The sequence below is a fragment of the Erigeron canadensis genome, chromosome 5 (assembly GCF_010389155.1).
Source record: "Erigeron canadensis isolate Cc75 chromosome 5, C_canadensis_v1, whole genome shotgun sequence".
Taxonomy (NCBI): Eukaryota; Viridiplantae; Streptophyta; class Magnoliopsida; order Asterales; family Asteraceae; genus Erigeron; species Erigeron canadensis.
Window position 1 is genome coordinate 7,577,135 of NC_057765.1, and position 20,309 is coordinate 7,597,443.

General features: G+C 33.5%; 2 protein-coding genes across 2 annotated transcripts; one reads left to right on the plus strand and one right to left on the minus strand.

Moving 5' to 3' along the window:
* The first annotated feature begins 957 nt into the window (after positions 1-957).
* On the plus strand, positions 958-5,526 carry LOC122598972 (probable protein phosphatase 2C 44). The gene is made up of 5 exons (XM_043771426.1): positions 958-1,229; positions 1,863-2,114; positions 3,043-3,319; positions 4,004-4,158; positions 5,183-5,526. Exons 1-5 carry the CDS (start codon positions 1,179-1,181, stop codon positions 5,318-5,320), a joined length of 873 nt encoding a protein of 290 aa, XP_043627361.1. The 5' UTR covers positions 958-1,178; the 3' UTR covers positions 5,321-5,526.
* Positions 5,527-8,298: 2,772 nt separating this feature from the next.
* LOC122598971 (leucine-rich repeat extensin-like protein 4) lies at positions 8,299-10,970 on the minus strand. Its single transcript, XM_043771425.1, has one exon. The coding sequence runs from the start codon at positions 10,920-10,922 to the stop codon at positions 8,550-8,552; it is 2,373 nt and encodes a 790-aa protein (XP_043627360.1). The 5' UTR covers positions 10,923-10,970; the 3' UTR covers positions 8,299-8,549.
* Between the last annotated feature and the right edge of the window lie 9,339 nt (positions 10,971-20,309).

The following is a 20,309-nucleotide window of genomic DNA, read 5'->3' on the forward strand; positions in this document are numbered from 1 at the left end:
CCATCAATTTGCTAACCCGTCGATCTAATTTTTCTCAGGTTAAATTCAGGTTTGGCTTGTGAGTTATTAGGTCAATCCAATTTTTTATGAATACTTTTTCAGTAAATATATATATACATTAAGACCTTTGAAGTCTAAAATCTAAATTTTAATATCTTCAATCAATAATAATACATTTTAAAACTGTAATTATCAATGTTAGTACAATTTGAACTCATATTTTACTCATTTTGTACTTATAGCTTTTATAAATTTTATAAGTAGATTTATTGTTTGTTATTTTATTATGAAAGTTATAGTTTTGATAAAAAAAAAATTTACAAGAGATTGATGTTTAACCCAATTGACTCATAAAAATCTATTTGACCCGAAATCTAACTCACCAATCCATCAACTTGTTTGATTTATGCATTTATTGGGTCATGCAGGGTTGGATATGAGTTGATAGCTCTTGCTTTGGAGTTGTGATTTTTAATTTGAAACTTTTAAGAGGTCTGGTTAAAAGTAATACACGTGATATTCAAAACAGAACGCCAATGTCAAAATCTTTCGAAAGAAATAAAATGCTTACAAAAATAACAAACGCGTAAAGCATTTATGTAACTTATCCTAACTTCTTTGTACCTAATTTAAGCAAAAGGAGGTCATTAGTGACTACATTTCAATATTAACATTAACAACTTATTACAAACCATAATGTTCTCTTAATAACTAGTTATAGTAAATTCAAACAAACCAGTTGACTTATGACTTGTGACAAACATATACCAAATCAAAGGGTCTAAATCACACAAGTTATAAAACAAGGGACCTTTATTGACAACATAAATAACTAAAGGGAGTTATAAAAAAGTAGTAATGGGTTGGTTGTTGTTAAAACCGCCATAAAGTAAACGACCTTGTATTCCCTTTCGAAGACTTTGATCAAAAACAGATTTTTGTTTTAGTTTTTGACTTTCAAACTACTTGCAAACATTATACCTATACATATATGATACATATATCTATATGTGTGAACTCTTAGTGTAGATTTCTTTCAAGTATCGCCTATCAAGTTTGACGATCAACAATTCTTTGTTTATAGTGTTTATTCTATATAAAACCGCGGGAAAAGAAAACATTTCTGTTTTTTTTTTTCCTTATAATTGTTGATATTTTATTTAATGTTTTAGAAGACCATGGACAAGAAACATCCTGTTGCAACTGGTGGAATTCTCCAGAAAATTAAGGTTTGTTTTTTGTTCTGTTTTTCTTTTTTCTTTTTAAATTTTTTTTTGATGATTTTATTAGTTATCTAATTTAATGATTGATATTTTATTTTGGTGATAAATTGTTAAGTTTGGGCATAATTAGTAGTTAAATATGTTTGGATTTTATAATTGTATGCATATGTCATATGTATGTGTATTATGTTTATGAAAGTTGTCTTTTTGAATAGTTTTAATCTAATAGGATTAATTTTTGTAAGTTGTTTGAATTTTGATCATGGATTATTTTTGGTATCTTGGTTGTTTAGATTTGTATAACAGTTGGATATTTGATTTAGTATGCATGTTTGTGTGTGAGTGTTTGGATGGTGAATGAATATGTATTATTTTTGGCATAGTTATCCTATTGATTGAATGAGTGGTTGCAATTTTATGATCACTAACCTAATTTCTATGATGTATATGTACAAGTTTCATTGTCAAAACTTTTATATCTAGTACTTATTGTATCTAATATCGTACGCGGTACTATTTATTGCTTTAAGTTTTGTATACTCCTGTAAGAAATTTATTTCTGTTGAAGTTGAAAAGTTAAACACATGGTTCAAAACTCGAAAATGAAATTTACGTTTTAAATTTTATAATGGATCACAGAAAGCTGCTTGTCTCGATGCATCACCATCGGACACTGGAAAAGGGAAAAGCAAGTCATCGGATATCAAAGTGTGTCATGGATTTCACTTGGTAGAAGGGAAGTCTGGACATGACATGGAAGATTATCATGTTGCCGAATATAGAAACATAAAGGGCCATGTGCTCGGGCTATTTGCAATATTTGACGGTCATCTGGGTGATCGTGTCCCGAGTTATTTGAAAGACAATCTTTTTAACAACATACTTGGTGAGGTAAGTCTCACTATATTCCCCTTTTCTTGCTCCCCCAGGTATGTCGAAAGCATTTTTGTAAGCATTGTTAGTTGAAAGTCGGAATAAAAGTAGGATCTTCTAAATGGAAATTTTATAAATATGAAATTGCGTATCCTTTCATAAAGGATATATATATCAATGCAGTTAATATATGCAGATATCCTAAAATTTACTTTTAATGTTCGGTAGATAATAGTCGTTGACTCCTTGTTGAATTAGTGAGTTATGATGCATTTCATAGATCAGACTTGAAAATGTTACAATGGACTAGATGCTTCTTCATGTTGTAGTGTTGTACGTAAGTAATGATTTTAAGAATGTCAGGAACGATTGTCAATTATAATCGTGTTTGTATATGGAACACTACTTTCTGATAGATATGAGGTAACTTTGATAATGACTGTCCAATAGTCCAAATTGATACATATTACATACATTAGGAAGAACTTGATGTGCGTTTTATATTTTAATGCATTATGTCGCCTTAATCCTAATTCAGTAACATGTTTCTTGCATTTCTATTTTGTGCATCTCAAAGACCTAGATCTCCATACCTCCCCGTTTGACTTGAATTGAATTCTTTATGTGTCAAGTGGCTTATACTGACTAGAAAATTGTGCTCGGTCCTAACTGTCAAGATGGAAGCAAATAACTTCTATGCCAAAATGCAAAATTTAGATTCTATTTTAGTATTTTTATCGGATTGAAGTGAATTTAGACTGTTTGTATGGTGTTATACACAATCAAGATGTTGTGTATTAATTAGTCCATCCGGGTTCATAATGTATGCTTACTGCAGATTTAGTTCTGTACTCGATAATAAGCTTTTGATGATACTAGTTTGCATTTCCATTAACTTTGATGCCCCTGTATTAATATATTTTTGTAACTTATTAACATTCTCCAGCCGAATTTCTGGAATGATCCCGAGAAGGCAATAAAAAATGCATATCGATCTACTGACCAATTTATCCTCGAGAATGCTGGGCAATTAGGTCCGGGTGGCTCAACTGCAGTTACAGCAATTGTGATTGATGGCAAAGATTTGTGGGTTGCAAACGTAGGAGATTCCAGAGCTGTGTTATGTGAGAGGGGATCTGCAAATCAACTAACGGTGGACCATGAACCGCACATTGAAAGGAAAAGGATCGAGAAACAGGGTGGATTTGTGACTAATCTTCCAGGTATAAATCGTTCTAAGAAATTCACTGTCTAAGAATTTACCGACACATTTAAACAAAAATGGCTCATTTCTGGTTGGTTATGTTTGGTAACTGTAAAAAAAAATTGTAATCAACTAAATATTTATTTTACAAAACAAAAAGGAAAAAAAAAAAAGGTTTAGCTAAAGTAATATGGTTCAAATGGGTCAAACACGTTAAACTAGTTAAAGTGGTCCAAATGTCTATTTAAATGCTAAGAATGTCCAAATTGTCCTACTTGAAATTTGTATTAATACTCTTATATAGTAATGTAAAACTCTTTATTCACAATTTGACATTTAGCTTTTTTAAATTTAAATGATAATATTGGAGAATGTATTGGTGGGTCCCCCATCCCAACCCGTTTTGACTTTTGACCTGAATCCATTTTCGTCCAATGCCCAAGTAACTAACATACTCGACCTACTCGTTTTGCCACCTCTGGTGTTAGCAACCTTACACCAGTAAGTTGCAAGTTAGAGTCTGTAGTTTGCAACTCAGCAATACATTCTTAAGAGTAAACTATAATCAAACGTGTTGGTTTATTCTTCCATCTCTGTGATTTAGTAGATAGAGTAGAACTTCTACATGCATATTTTAGTCCAGTCATCGTGTCATCAATTATGCAAGTTCTGATGTATATTGTATCTGTCATTATATGTTAAGGTGATGTACCTCGAGTCAACGGTCAACTTGCTGTTGCTCGAGCTTTTGGAGACCAAAGCCTTAAAGCACATCTAAGTTCAGAACCTGATATTCGACATGTACCTATCAACTCCACCATAGAGCTTGTAATATTGGCCAGTGACGGCTTATGGAAGGTCCGTTGTTCACTCATTTTACGTTTAATTAATTGTTTTATAAGTTAGAGTATGCAGGGCCGGCCCTAAGGAACTTTGGGTCTAGGACGGGCCGAAAGAAAATGGCCCTAGCCTAGGAGCGACGAATTTGACCAGACGACGTAAAAATAGATAGATATGCGTACTTAACATCTTAATCACCCAATTAGAATGCTTATAGTTAATTATTAAAAGTAGCAATATTATATATAACATAAAATAATGTGTATATAGATAGAATTTTTAAAAACGAGGCCCTTAAAATAAACAGGTCATGTGCGGTCGTCCACTTCGCTCTATGCCTAAGCCCCCCATGAGAGTATGCATAATGCATTCTCTCATTGCATAATCGTGCTATCTTCAATTTTAAAGGCCAATAATTTGATCCATCTTAGGATCTGTAACTCACTATGTAAATGTGGTTGACAAAGTTTAATTACTCCAAAGTAGAGGTGTCATAATGCGTGTGGGCTCATCATGGGTCAAACCGGGTGGGTCAGTCAAGATGGGCCCACATGTACTTTTTGTTCTCTCTTATTTTGGATTTTATGAATAATCATTCTTTTGATTATGATTTAAATTATCTGCTAGTGTACAATAAAGTTTTTGAATAAAACGAGTTACGAGTTCTTGTGCATTTTGAGCATATTTTGGATGACTTAGACATTTGACCCACTTGACTTTATGGTATAGGGCCCTAAAACTGAGCAACCTTGACGAACCCATTTGACCCACTTGACTTGTTGTTCCAATGGTATAAAACTGAGCTTAATGGTATAGGGCCCTAAAACTGGGCATTACATTGAGCGTTCAAGATGGTCTTGGAGAAAATGTATAACTCAAATCTACTTGTATATCCATATATGGGCTCAATTGCAACTTATGTCAGTAAATGTACATCATTTCCATCATTTACTTATGATTAAAAATGTCCAAGGATGTGTGTTTTGGTAAGTGAATTGTTATTGTTATTTGTATACATTTACATAACTTTGTGTTAGTATAGGTGATGAGTAACCTCGAAGCAATTGATATGGTAAAATCTATCAAAGACCCCTTAGCAGCAGCCAAGCGATTGACCTCAGAGGCATTAGCAAGAAAAAGCAAAGACGACATATCATGTATTGTCATTCGATTTGGATGACCAGAACACCACCACCACGTCCATCATCTCAAAACCCCTGCAAATTGGTATTTCATCCCTCTTATATTTATACATTGGGTTTATGGTTATAGGGTAAGTAAGACCAAAATGTTGTATATACAATATTGTATCTAAGCTCATGGTAGTGAAAAGAATTATATGTTCATAGAGCTTTTAAAATGCACTTTCTTAATCTTTTCTTTTCATTGGGTTCTCCTATTTAATAATTCATTTTTTGGTTGTGCAAGTATGCATTTAATAAGACATTTTAGGGGATTCTTGTATAGCTATAGCTTCAATATTTTATTGTGAAGTGTGCTTCATTTGATTAGATAATGCATGTCCAGATTCATTACTTTACTAATATTATACAAATTGACATTGCATATTGGATTTTCTTTTAGAAATTGAAAGTGCTTTTTACTACAATGCACCAAAATTTAAGTAGGCAATGTGTAAAAAGAATCATACATGTATTGTGACCAAAATCTTCTAACTTTTCTTTTATTCCCTACGTATACATCTTGTAATCAAAATAAATTTCCACCAATCATCCATATATGGATTGATATATGAGATTGAAAATTTTTGGGTTCAAATCCTGTTATGATCAAAATGATCACAGGTTTGGAAACAGGCCGTAAACCCTAATCCGTAATAGACTTAGAGACAATATTGCTCAGTCTTTTTCTTCCAAAAAATTTTCAAGTTTGAAACCCATTTAGTTGAATATCTTGAAGGTGACCATGAAAACTGCTGAAAATGATTATGAAGATACTTTGGTTAAAATGTTTACCGAGTCAAAAGAGTTATTATTTCCCAATAAATCAACTTCAAATATATTTATTATTTTTGACCGGTAATAAATTTAGGATTAAATCCGTAAATAGTAACCTATTTACACGAATTTCCTATTATAGATAACCTATTTTGTTTTTGTCTATTTAAAGGATCCTATTTTCAAAAAATTCCTAATAAAGGATATCTCGTTAGTTTTTGACAGACGAAACTCGTGAAGTGCCACATCATTGATGTCACGTCATCAGTTTTGCTGACGTGGTCAAAGTCAAGTGCCACGTCAGCAAAACTGATGACGTGACACTTAACGAGCTTTGTCTGTCAAAAACTAACGAGATACCCTTTATTAGGAATTTTTTGAAAATATGATCCTTTAAATAGACGAAAACAGAATAGGTTACCTTTAATAAGAAATTCATGTAAATAGGTTTCCTTTTTATGGATTTTTTCCATAAATTTATACTGAAAAATATTAGTAGGTAACTTTTTTTTTAACAATTAGGCGGTGTTCGATATTAGGGAACACCTCACTTTAAATGTTGAAGCTTTATACGTATTCTAGATTACGAGATATAGACTATAAACACGTAGAAAAAACCAACGATGCATCTGCTAGTTGAGGTAGCTTCAATTGCACTAGTAGGTAACTAGCAATTACAGAAAGTCACTACCTAAATATTTTTTTTTACCAATATTTAAGAAGAAACAAAAAAAAACCAGACAATTCTGAAAAGTTTTTATAAGACTTGTTACTATTACAAAAAACTATTATAAAGACTTTTTATCATTGAGTATAAAAGGTTTTTTTACAATAGCTTAAAAAATTTCAAGTCATTACATTCTCTCTCATACATATATAATTGTAATTTAAGAAACTTCAAGCTATTTTTAAGTTATTTTCAAGCTTTTGTGATTAGAGTTAAAGATTTTTTATAAAAAACTTTTAAAAAAAAGCTACTCGTATATCATTCGACATTATAGATTATAGAACGTACAAAAATGTGAATAATGCAAAATTGAATGCAGAGTAAATAGGATTGTATAGCTGTCTGACCAAACATATAACCAGAGTCAGCAGAAAGTAAAGTAATAGTCTGATTTTTATTTGAAGAGCCATGTGAAGATAGCACATGACTTGTTATCGAACTATGGACAGGTAAGCATAAACATAATAGCCTAGTAGTCAATAACTCAATATTTGATCTCTTAAAATAAGTAGAGATTTCTAGCTTGAATTCTAGAATTAAAAATAATTCCGTTGTGGTTACGAAGGTTTATTTATGACTCAAGTTTTTCCGCAAAACATACAGTTGCTCTAAATTTCATTGGCTCGTAAAATAGATCGGATACTTAAATAAATTATAAAGTAAAAAACTGAAGACAGGTATGTATGGGTATCTTTTATTCTTTCACATGTATATCTAACCGTTAGACAATATCATATCATTTATCTTGCTCCATACTCCCACTTAAGGACACACATACATTGATTCTGTACATTATATAATATCACAAGTATCTAGTTCACGCGTTTATTTATACGTACATACATATTATATAAAGCTAAATAAAATCATCCAAGTTTCACCAGGGTTTATCATCAAATAATCTTTTACCGCATTATTGTCATTGTATTCGTATATGGCAAAGTAATGAAAAATTCCATTTTCATCATTTGATGAGATGAAACAAATATCTTTAACTTTAATAATCAAGTAATCTGTTTGGTCATGTGGTTAATCCGTTAAGACGGACGTATCTTGGTTTTTAGGTCGCCAAGTTGATTTAATTGCATGGTTTTGTTTCTTTGGCTCGTCCTGAGCCAATAAATCCTCAGGGCTGCCTCTGAATCGTTCTATAATAATCTTTATAACAAAAGGAATAGCTATACGACATGCTATATCACGTCATGTGACATAAAAAGGCGATGTGGAACTAGATACTATTATGTTTTATTGTACTAAAACGCGTTTGGTGTATCACATCATCTAAAATCATGAAAAAAAGAACATGGGAAGATATTTGCATTGTGTGTCCATTTTGGGTTATTTTCAAGCATGCATGATCCCAGTATCTATGTGCATAAGCAACTTATGCGGAAAAAAACAAGTCAAATTTATGATCTTGAGGGACAAATCTTTACATTAAAAAAAACACAACATTTTGTGTAGAGTGTGGTGTGTTGTATCATGAAAATGGTTGCAAAATGAGACAAGATTATTACATATCAATTGATAACTATTTGTGTATACATATATAATAATGAATTCCTAATGAAAGCTTAAAAATTATACGTACATACATGATGATAATGATAATATCATGAAATGTAAATACTTGATTAACACATATAAATAACATCAATCTCTATATATGATGCTCTTTTTTTTACCAATGTTTGGAAGTTGGGTTATGTATAGATGGATTTGGATTAATAGTAGGGTATTACCGGAGGAGGGGGAGAGGCGTAAGAAACTCCGATTACTGGCGGAAGTGGGGTGGAATCGGATGGTGGTGGTGGTGGATGTAGTGATGGTGATGGGTGTGGTTTAGTATGATGAGGTGGTGGTGGTGACGGCGATGGTGGTGTGTAGTGGTGGTTTGTGGGTGGTGGTGGAGAATGTGGTTGTGGTTGTGATGCTGGTGGTGGTGGCGGTGTAGGTAGAGTGCATCCGATTGATGGTGGTGGTGGGGAGAAATGTGTTTCGGGTGATGATCCTGACGTTGGTGGTGGTGGTGATTGGTGACTTCCTGGTGGTGATCCATGGCTTCCACTTGTTGGCGGCGATTGGTAGCCTCCATGTGGTGGTGATTGGTGGCTTACTGGTGGTGGCGATGGGTGGCTTCCTGGAGGATATTGGTAGCCTCCATGTGGTGGTGATTGGTGGCTTACTGGTGGTGATTGATGGCCTCCATGCGGTGGTGATTGGTGGCTTCCTGGCGGTGACCCATGGCTTCCGGGTGGCGATTGATAGCCTTCACTTGGTGGTGGCGATAGGTGGCTTCCTGGTGGAGATTGGTAGCCTCCTTGTGGTGGCGATGGGTGGCTTCCTGGAGGATATTGGTAGCCTCCATGTGGTGGTGATTGGTGGCTCCCGGGTGGCGATTGGTAGCCTCCACTTGGTGGTGGCGATGAGTGGCTGCCTGGTGGATACTGGTAGCTTCCTGGTGGTGATTGGTGACTACCTGGCGGTGATCCATGACTTCCAGGTGGCGATTGATAACCTCCACTTGGTGGTGGGGATTGGTAGCTTCCTGGTGGAGATTGGTAGCCTCCATGTGGTGGTGATTGGTGGCTTCCTGGCGGTGATCCATGACTCCCAGGTGGCGATTGGTAGCCTCCTTGTGGTGGCGATGGGTGGCTTCCTGGTGGATTTTGGTAACCTCCATGCGGTGGTGATTGGTGGCTCCCTGGTGGTGATTGATGGCTTCCAGGTGGGGATTGATAGCCTCCATGCGGTGGTGATGGGAGAGGTTGACCAGTTGGTGGTGTGACGGGTGATGTAGACGGTGGATGGGTAACCGTTGGTGGTGGTGGAGGATGTGTTTTACTACCTGGTGATGACCCAGAGCTAGGCGGTTGTGATGACCCGGAACTAGGCGGTGGTAAAGAAGGCTGGCTAGATGGAGGCATTGGTGTTGGCACGGTGGTAGGTGGTTGAGACGGTCTTGGAACCGACGGCGTAGTTGGAACAGATGGTGTCGAAAAACCGCCACATTGTAACTTTCTACAATCAACAGGCCTTGCATCTCTATAAGAACACTGCCTAACACTTCTCTGATTCATTTTACCAACAATACAATTCTGTCCATCATCAAACACTTTACCTGGTGAGGCCCCACATGAAGGCGCCTCACCAGTAAAGTAATTAAACGAGAACGTAAAGTTCTCCAACCTCGGTAACCTACAAATGCTATCCGGCACAACACCAGTGAGCCGGTTATGCGCCACATTCAACTGCTCCACACTTCTCATTCCACCAATCGCCGGGGGCAGCGGGCCCTGGAGCTTGTTAAAGCTTACGTCAAACACAGTCACTTTTTTTAACAACCCAACTTGAACGGGTATACACCCGGTCAAGTTATCATTCATGAGAATAATCTCGTTTAATGTGTTGCTCATTTTACCAATGCTCGGGGGAATACATCCCCCGAGGTTATTATTTGCCATAACAAGTACAGATACCGGCGAATTACCCAGATTCGCTGGTATCCCAAACTGAAACCGGTTATCATTTAAAAAAACCGCGTCAAGGTTTTTATCAAAGAGTCCCGAAGGAACTCCCCCTTCGAACTCATTAAACCGAAGATCTAAATACTTTAAACTCGGTAACGATAAAACAACAGTTGGAAACACTCCTACAAACCGGTTATTACTTAAATCAAGCTCATATAACAAAGTAAGATTTTTGAAACTACTCGGAACGGTTCCACAAAACCGGTTTGAGTTGATATGAAACAGAGCTAAATCGGTTAACAAACCAAGCTCATCAGGTAAATAACCTGCGATATCCGCGTGGTTGAGGTCTATTCCTGCAACCACGCGGATAGACGGGTTACTCGGAAACGGGGCACAATACACCCCACTATAAGAACAAACATTTGGGCCAGACCAATTTGTAGTAAAGTTAAATGGGTCAGACAAAATAGCTGATTTTAAGGCTTGTAAGGCAATGTAGGCTTGTCTAAGTCTTGGGTTTTCGAAAGTGAGTGTGTTTACATCAGGGGTGTTGTTTTGGGCGGAGATGTGGTGGATGGCGGCGGAGATAAGAAGGGTTAAGAGGAGGAGGTGCGGTGGTGGCATGGTGGTTTGGAGAAACAAAAAAGAGAGAGAGAAAGAATGAGTAGCTAGTGTGAGTGAATAGAGGGGTGTTGAATTAATAAATGGGGAAAAAATGCAGTGTAAGTAACGTGATGTTACTGTTGTGAGTTTCCCACCAATGTCAGAAATTTAAAGCTTTTGTTTTATTATTATTGTGTGATAAATTATTGGTTTTGTTTAAAACTATTTTGATAATTGATATGGTACGTACTTCTTTTGTTTGTAATTTAATATGGGATTATTGGGATAGCCAGGAAAGGTTTAACTTTTAACTTTTTAAGTCGACACTACTATTTCAATAAATAAAGCCTTATATCTTGTAAATGCAAATAGCATTAGATTTAGATAGCCATCATTTAAGTCCATTTCAAACAAAACCTAACATAAACATAACCAAAAATTTTGTAAGTAAAATCTGAATGTTTAATAACTCCAACTATGCATCATTGGCACTTTAGTTACACATTTACATCATCCGCAGTGGTTAGTCGAAGACTCATGATTCGTCATTGAGACATTGACCTATATTATTGTATGAGGCTCGTGGTTGATTGGTGGTAGATGGTTTGTGGTTGTGGCAATGAGTCTTTTAGTTTTATTTTAAGCCCAACAAAGATGTAAAAACAATACTTTCTAGTTGTGCAGATTGATAGTGTTAGATTAATCATTGAAAAATGGTTGGGGATTATTTTTCCAATGGTTATTTTTCGATCTAACTATCTTATTAGAATTCCTTTATCGGAAAATAATCCGTACTATAAACTTTACCTAAACTTAGGTACTGTCACTATAAAAAAGTTATAAATTAAACATTTTAATTTGATAAACATACATAACCCCCTGAATTTTACATAATCCCCCAGGCCTTAGATAAGATAGATACTATATATTTTACCTAATATTTCCCCTTCATTTATATCCAAATTTATCAATATGGGTATCCTCTAATCCTCTATTGTTAGTAAACTAGTAATAATGAGGTAATCAATTTATATTGTCTTCGTCGCTTGTTTCGTTGGCATTTTGTTTTGGTCTCCTTTCGGCGTCATTGTCACCTTATTATCTGGATTTTGTTGAGGATTATCACGTTGCTCCTTTACGATGTTTTTCTTGTTTAAATTATATTCCATATTAGAAACTTTATAAGCAAGTCGGTGGTACTCATTCATATTCATTTCTTTATACTTTTCCACAACAGAATAATAAAAACTTCGTTGCCAACTTCTCAAGTAATCATTATTATTATTGCTATATGCAAGAAGAAGAGATAACTGCATAATAGAAAGTACTTTTTGACCGATTCATGAAAATAATTGAAAAACTGTGTATGAGGATCTTAAAGGAGACATATATCTAGCTCTTCTTTGTCTATCTCGAGATTAAAAATCTCTAAAGTTAGATGTCAAATCATTGTTGTTTTAGCCAGAGGGAGATCCTGAGGATGTTCAAGTTAAGATGAGAGTTTCATAGGCCGGATCTGGGCCGTTTAAGAATAGTTCGTCGACAAATGACATAGATCCAGATAGCGGAGGTCCAGAGGTTAGCTCGAACTCAAACAGACTGCCGGCGGTTTCTAAATTAGTTGAAGAAATCGAGAAGAAGCCACCTCCACCTCTAGTAACCCGACAATAAATGAGAGTTTATTGTTAGAAAGTAAAACTTTTAAAGGTCACTGATATTTTCGTAAGTTGGTCGAAAGGTCCTTTCTATATTCTATAGTTATAAAGTATGTCACATCATTAAAAAATGCCACATAATCAAAAAATGTCCATGTCATCATGTACGCGTGTCAAATGTTAGTATTTTCGCGAATAAATGAAAGCTCATTTCTAAAAAGTAAAACTTTTAAATGTCACTACTATTTTCATAAATTGATCTAAAATTTTTTTTATTTTCTACAGTTATTCCAAAAATAAAACCCTTTGAACTAAAACTGCAGAGAATGCCAGTTTAACATTTGGCAAGGTTTATGTTATATTAGACTTTTGACTAATGGATCCATACTTGATCTATACACATTAGAGGTTAAGGTAAATAATATTTCGTATTAAAGCAATCATGAATTGATATTTGAGAGGTCTTTGAGTCGAAAGATTAATGTAAGCAAAATTCAAAACAAAGAAAAAAAAAACAATGACGCTTGTCTTTTCTAAAATGGGTTTCTTCTAAAATTAAAGTTGCGTATTTAATGAAACATGTCGATAAGCCTAACTTCATCATTAAAAAAAGGGGCGTGTAAGTTAAATACATAAGTTTTCATGGTATATAATAAGTTTTTAAATTCCAGTTATAGTATATACTCTGGTATATGTTACAACCATATAAGTTAACATATATAATGCCCGGTTAGAAATAATAATCTTTTTGAAAAATTACTTTTCAAATAATTTTTTTTCTTTCTATTTGATGAATAGATTTATTAGGTAAATCTCTTATATTAATAAAAGAAGATTGTGATTATTTTCTTTTAAAGTAATTTTTCATAACATGTTAATATATTATCTTAATGTTTTCATGACATCATCCAAAAAATAGACAAAACAAAACAATTTCAAACTTATTTCAAGATATAATGATTTTAATATAATTTTAGTATATGGAAAATTTTTATTTTACTTAATTATTTAGGAGGAATAGAAACTAAAAATCAAAACCTTTATAATTAATTAAATTTTTTATAGTATCTTTTTTAAATTATATAACTATTTTTTTTTCTTTCGATGTCATTTTAACTTAAGTAAAATGTTAAGTGTTATCAAAAGGGTTGATATTGAAATAGAAAACACATTTGTAGATTAAAATTTATTATTGTAATACTATTTCGGAATTAGAAGTATGATAATTGAATAATCAATTTAACATTAGATTTTTAATATAACAAATGTGATTTATATATTATGACTTTTAAACAAACTGTAATTTTAACATCAAATTCTATTCGCATAATATGTGGGTTCTAGTTGAAATAATAAAGTAATTTTTTTCGCGCGTAATGGTAGAAGTCTATCTTTTGTGTCTGTATTGTAAAAGTCTATCTATGTTTTTTGTAAGGAAAAAGAAAACTACAATAAATAGTTAATGGGTATTGAGGATTCGGTTTGTAATTGGATATATCTTACGAAGCTTGGTTTCAAAGTAATGGGCTTAAGACCCATCCACGCCCTTATACAGTTGCACAATACCAAGCCTTTTGATTTTCTCACTTTTATTGGTTTCAAACTGGTTGAGCACCTGCCTTACAAGTAGGAGGTTTTGGGTTCAAGACTTGGGAAGTACATAGAAAGTCACTCTATGAAGGTTTGGCGTGGGTATACCCAGGTTCAAGTCTGAGGAGGCAGGGTTTACCCCTATTGATCGTCGTGCTTTCAAGCGGATTAGTAGGGGGTTTCCCTCATCGGGTATTTAAAATAGGCATTTCTACTTCGAGAGAGCTCTCTAACGTGGACCTGGTTAAGACAACGTATGTTAGACCTCCTGTTGTCGAATCGCGACACGAAGTTCTCAAACGGAATTCACCTTTAAAAAAAAAAAACTAATTACTGATTAACAATTAGAACTTTAAACCTTATCTTAATGATAATACTTGTATTTGTAGGCATTGCTATTATTTTATTATTATGTATATATGCACTAGATTATACCCGTCCGATGGGCGAGAATATTATGACTATAAAGTAATAACTAATAATTTATGAATGTTATTTTATTAAATAATAAATCAAATCATATGTAAGACCAAGTGAATGTAATAGAAGATATTAGGATTTAACACTCTAAAAAAGTTGATTATATTATTTATGCATAAACTTTACAATAAGACTAAGATGGTTCTTAATGATATATACATACTCGTATTATGTATATAAAATCTGATATACCAAGTATATGTATAGGAGTTAACACTATAAAAAGGTTGATTGTATTATTTACGCATAAACTTTACAATAAGACTAAAATGGTTCTTAATGATACATACTCGTATTATGTATATAAAATTTGAAAGAAACATAAAGTAGATTCTAAAAAAAAAAAAATCGAATATAAACGTAAAATATCAAAATATGAGTATGTGTGTGAAATTTATAAAATAAATATCTAATTTAACATTAATATTTTACATTAATTTAAATAAATTAAAAATATTAATTTTTTTATTTATTTATTGCTAATGTTTGATGATTAGGATTGATATAAATTAAATTGATTAATGGAAACTAAATCTATATATATATCTATATTTATAACTAAGAGAGGATAGATTAGGGTTAATGTTGCTATTTTGTTTGGTTGCCAAGTCAACTTTTTGCTTATTTGTCATTTTATGATACTTTTGTATTTTTTCAAATATAATGACAATTAAATCTATATCTTTTAGTGTTCATGAGATACTTTATTCGTTACGTCATCATTAATGTTTTTATCAATTTTAAATAGCATATTAAAAGACCTTTAACTTATAACATTATTCACAAACCTTTTGATCTAACTTAATATTTGTTTATTTTGTGCAAACTACGGTATATATTCAATGAATATTAAAACAAATAAAAATATATCGATAATATATTTGTCGATCTTTGTAATTTATCTCTATGTATTTATAGTTGGATTTAGTTTAATTATCATTGTACGATGGAACATAATTTACTTTGATAATAATATGAACTAGATTATATTTATAATTATTTCTAATATTTTACTTAACGGTTTATATATATATTTTTTTTATTTTAATCTACTTTTGTAAAATATGTATCATAACATATTGGTCTCATTTATAGTACAATGCAGAGCTTGTTTCTTCAACCATGTTGAATAAGGCAAGCCAGGTCCATTATAAATTATCTTCTTTAGAATTTTAGGGACATCGTGAAACCTGTGAACACCGATCTAATGGTCTCGTGCATATATAGTATAGTTTGTTGCTGTTCAAAAAAAATATATTCTACTCTACCATGGCAATGTATTGTTAATCAACATTGAGAGAAAATAATACATAAACATTAACAAACATATTTGAAAGAGAAACATGTTACCATCAAAAATCAGAATGACAATAATTTTCCGCTCATATTACCTATGAATGGATCAATTTGGTTTATCTTATCTCTAATGGTTTGAAATTGTTGTTGAAACGCAAAACGTTTATTTCATTCCAAAAAACCCCTGATTGAAACAAATATATTATCTTTGAAATACTATAATATTTGTAATCGTTATTTAACACTCTTGTGATTACATTATAACGACATAACCTATATCGAAAAAAAAGTCTAATTCCTTACCCAACTGAACCAAACTCTCCAGTTAGTAAATAAAATTAAGAGAAAAATATATTTTTGGTCTTTCAAGTTGACAGAATTTTCAGTTATTGCCCTAAAGTGAATTAATTACAAAAAAACCCCTGAAGTTGGTCATTTTTTTTCACTCCGTGACTAACGTGACTAATAGTTGTCTATTAGGTCCGTTAAGTGAGGGGCAGATTCGTCATTTCCTCATGATCCCTTCTTCTACTTTCAAACTTAAACACAAACCCAGATTTTGAAAATCACGGCGGCCGAAAAACGAAATGTCTACTGAAAAAACACACCGATCATACACACACAAACACACACTACAAACACACATCTGAGATCTAAAACAAGGGTTTTTGGATTCAGAATTGCTTGGATCGGGATCTGTTTTGGCTAGATTTTGTTGCATTCGAACTGCAATTGCTTTGTTATGTCTTTCTTTTCGATTCAAACAAGTTTTTTCGGCTAGTCAAGTTTTTCAGCGAAGTCTAGATCGGATTTATTTTGGCTAGGGTTCGTGCGTGATTGATTTCTGAGTCGATTGCAACATGTTTCGTGTTATGATTCAAAGAAACAAGAGATAAATGTAGATTTTAATTTTTCCGACGTGCTTTTCAAATTTTTGGCCATCGTGATTTCAGTTAGCATTTTGTTTTCTGCAAAAATTGACGAATTTGGGTTTGTGTTAGAGTGTAGAAGAAAAAGAAGGGATCATAGTGAAATGACAAAGTTGCCCACACTTAACGAATCTAATAGACAATTGTTAGCCACGAGTGAAAAGTGAAAAAATTTACCAACTTCAAGGTTTTTTCTGTAATTAATTTATTTAAGAGCAATAACTGAAAATACTGCCATATTGATGGATCAAAAATATAATTTTCTATAAAATTAAAAAGAAACTTTTTTTTTTTTTTTATGTATATAAGAAAGATTGTACAATATGACTTTTTTTTAACTTATATCATGACATTGGATTCCAAGTATACTAAAATAATATATATATAAAACGGGAAAAGAGAATATAAAGTTGTCTGATACTTAACTTTAGGTGTGAAACCCATCACATACTAATATTTTATTATTTATTGTTTAATAAATAAATGTCTGGGCCCCATGATTTTTATGGTTTAAAAAATTAATATGTGAGTGTCCGACATCTAAGCTTAGGTACTTAACAGCCTTATATTCTCATCCCCTATATAAAATTATCTTTTTACTTTTGACAGCAGTAGAAATTTAGAAAAGACACCTACGGACAAATAGATTCTTCAAAAGAAATAATGGAATTGTATGATTCATCTTTTTTTAAGAACAAATCCTATATCTAAACTATCCTATAAAATACCCCACAATATACCATTGCGTAAGAGTGAGGATACTCTTTAATGTTTACATGTCTTAACTTAATTTATTCAATTAAAAGCAAATTAAAGGACCTTTATATCCTAACTCACATTTTAATCTAATTTTCCCAAGTTGGATAAACAAGTTAAGATAACTTAGAGACGATTTTCACCTTTATTTTAAAGAGGTCGAAGTGATTGTTATCCGACTAGTGGGGGATTTAGAGCACTGCATGTGTCATGTGTGGATCCCGTGATGAACTCAAAGTGGGTTGTTTTGTGTTGGTTATCAGAGACTGAAAGTGCATCAAATCATCATCATCATCATCATCATTATGGGTGAGGATCCTGTAAGAAGATGTATTAAGGAAAAAAGGTCCTATTAACCAATCAGAACACGACATGTGTCAAAATAAATAAAAAAAACGCGGTGACAATTTTGTAAATAAATTAAAGTTTTGTGAAGCTTGGTCAGCTTGGGCTCTCAGTGGGTTGAGTTAGCTTGGGTTAGGTTAGCTTGAGTTGGATCAACTTGGTTTTGGTCAGCTTGATCAGCCAGCTTGGGGTCTGGGTCAGTTTGGTCTGAGTTAGTTTGGGTCTGGTCAAGTTTAGGTCAACTTGGGTCAGCTTAGGGTTGGGTCAGTTTGGGGTCCGGGTCATCTTTGGTCAGGGTTGGGTCAGCTTGGGGTTTGGGTTAGGTTGGGCCAGCTTGGGGTCTGATCAGGTTGGGTCAGCTTGGGGTTGGGTCAGTTTGACACAATTTACACATAATCTACATAAATGTAGATTACAGGTTTAAATCAACTTGGGGTTCGGTTGGGTCAGCTTGGGATGGGTCAGCTTGGGCTGGGTCAGGTTAAGGTGGGTCAGCTTGGGGTCTGGGTCAGGTTGGGGTCTGGTCAGGTTGGGTCAGCTTGACACAATTTATACATAATCTACACAAATATAGATTATGGGTTTTGGTTCAGCTTGGGTTCAGGGTTGGGTCAGGTTTAGGTCAGCTTGGGGTCTGGTTAGGTTGGGTCAGTTGGGAGCTTGACACAATTTACACATAATCTACACAAATGTAGATTACGGGTTTGGATCAGCTTGGGGTTCGGTTCGGTCAGCTTGGGGTTTGTTTGGGTCAGCTTGGGATGAATCAGCTTAGGCTGGGTCAGCTTGGGCTGGGTCAGGTTAAGGTGGGTCAGCTTGGGCTGAGTTAGCTTGAGGTGGATTGGGCCAGCTTAGGTTTGAAGTCAAATTATTTACAAAAATGCCACCACGCATTTTTTTTAGAGGCGACGTGTCACACTCTGATTGGCCAATAGGACATTCTCTCCATTCTCTCCTTAACGCAACTTCTCATTTGATCTCTCTTATTATTATTATTATTATTATTATTATTATTATTATTATTATTATTATTATTATTATTATTATTATTATTATTATTATTATTATTATTATTATTATTATTATTATTATTATTAAAGTACTTTTTTCATCCTTGCGGTTTTTTTATTTTGCACTTTTTATCTTCGATAACTTTCGGCCAAAATCATCCATGTGGTTTGCATTTCGTCCTTGGATCCGTTAACTCCCTCACGTGCCCACGTGAGGGGCATTTATGTCTTTTCACTCATCTTCATGATTTGTCCCTATGGTTAAGTGAAAAATTCGTCCTTATGGTTTGTCGTTTTTGCATATTTCATCATTGTCTTTAACAAACCTCATAACAAGAATTTAATCAAAAGCCAAACAAACTCAAATAAAAAAACTACATTTACCTACATATGATGATCTAATTAATACCGATCGGTGCGGCTAATTTAATTTTTTTTTTTAATAAAAATGTTATAAAACAAACTACAATTTAACGAAAATAGTCAAAGTATAGTTACAATTCACTAAAAAAAAAAACTAAATAAGTACTTTATAACAAAATATAAGTTTTAAAGTTCACAAATTACAAAAAAATAACATTAAAGTATTATAAAAATAATTTTTTTAAAAATATCAAAAACTAAAAAATGAGAATACCAGAATGGTAATACCGAAAATAGTTGTACCGGAGTACCCTCCGATACCGGAATTATGGGTAATATTACCGGTCTTTAAAACATTGTATGTATGTGTTTGCATTTGAAGGTGAATAACTAGATTATCAAATGTAGGTATATATAGGTTTTTGTTTTGTTTGGATTAAATTGTTACCGGTAATTTTTGTTTTGTTTGAAAATCCTGGATTTGTTAACGACGAGATGAAAAATGCAAAAAAAACAAACCGGATGGACGATTTTTGCACTTAACTTTATAAAAAGACGAACAACGAAGTTTGAACCGGATGGGCCTCCCCCCCTCGCCGTCTCGTTCGGCGGCACAATGATGGTGCTGATTTAGGGTTGAACAGCGACGGTGGTGGTTGAACAAAGAAGTTTGAACAATGGTAGTGGCACAGTCAGCGCTAGTCGCACTTTTTCCCAAATCCCCATGACCAGAAATCGCTCCCACAGTGGCTGGCTCCGGTGGCAAAGTGGTGGTGGCATTTCTGGAGTTTTGCGGTTTCAAAGGGTGAGAAAGTTCTCCCCTATTCCCACATCCACATGACATTAAATCTTGATTTTTGATTGTTTTTTATGGTTGATTTTGATATGATCTCTATAAGAATCTAATTGTGTTTTTGTAAAATTTTAGAATTTTAAATTTGATAGTGTGATTTTCGAATTGTGGATTTGAGATATTGATATCAC

Excerpts from the sequence above, each read along its gene's own strand:
- LOC122598972 (XM_043771426.1), top strand. The coding sequence starts at position 1,179 with ATGGACAAGAAACATCCTGTTGCAACTGGTGGAATTCTCCAGAAAATT. Across the intron at positions 2,115-3,042 it reads TTAACAACATACTTGGTGAG|CCGAATTTCTGGAATGATCC; the intron begins GTAAGTCTCACT and ends AACATTCTCCAG. Across the intron at positions 4,159-5,182 it reads CCAGTGACGGCTTATGGAAG|GTGATGAGTAACCTCGAAGC; the intron begins GTCCGTTGTTCA and ends GTGTTAGTATAG.
- LOC122598971 (XM_043771425.1), bottom strand. The coding sequence starts at position 10,922 with ATGCCACCACCGCACCTCCTCCTCTTAACCCTTCTTATCTCCGCCGCC.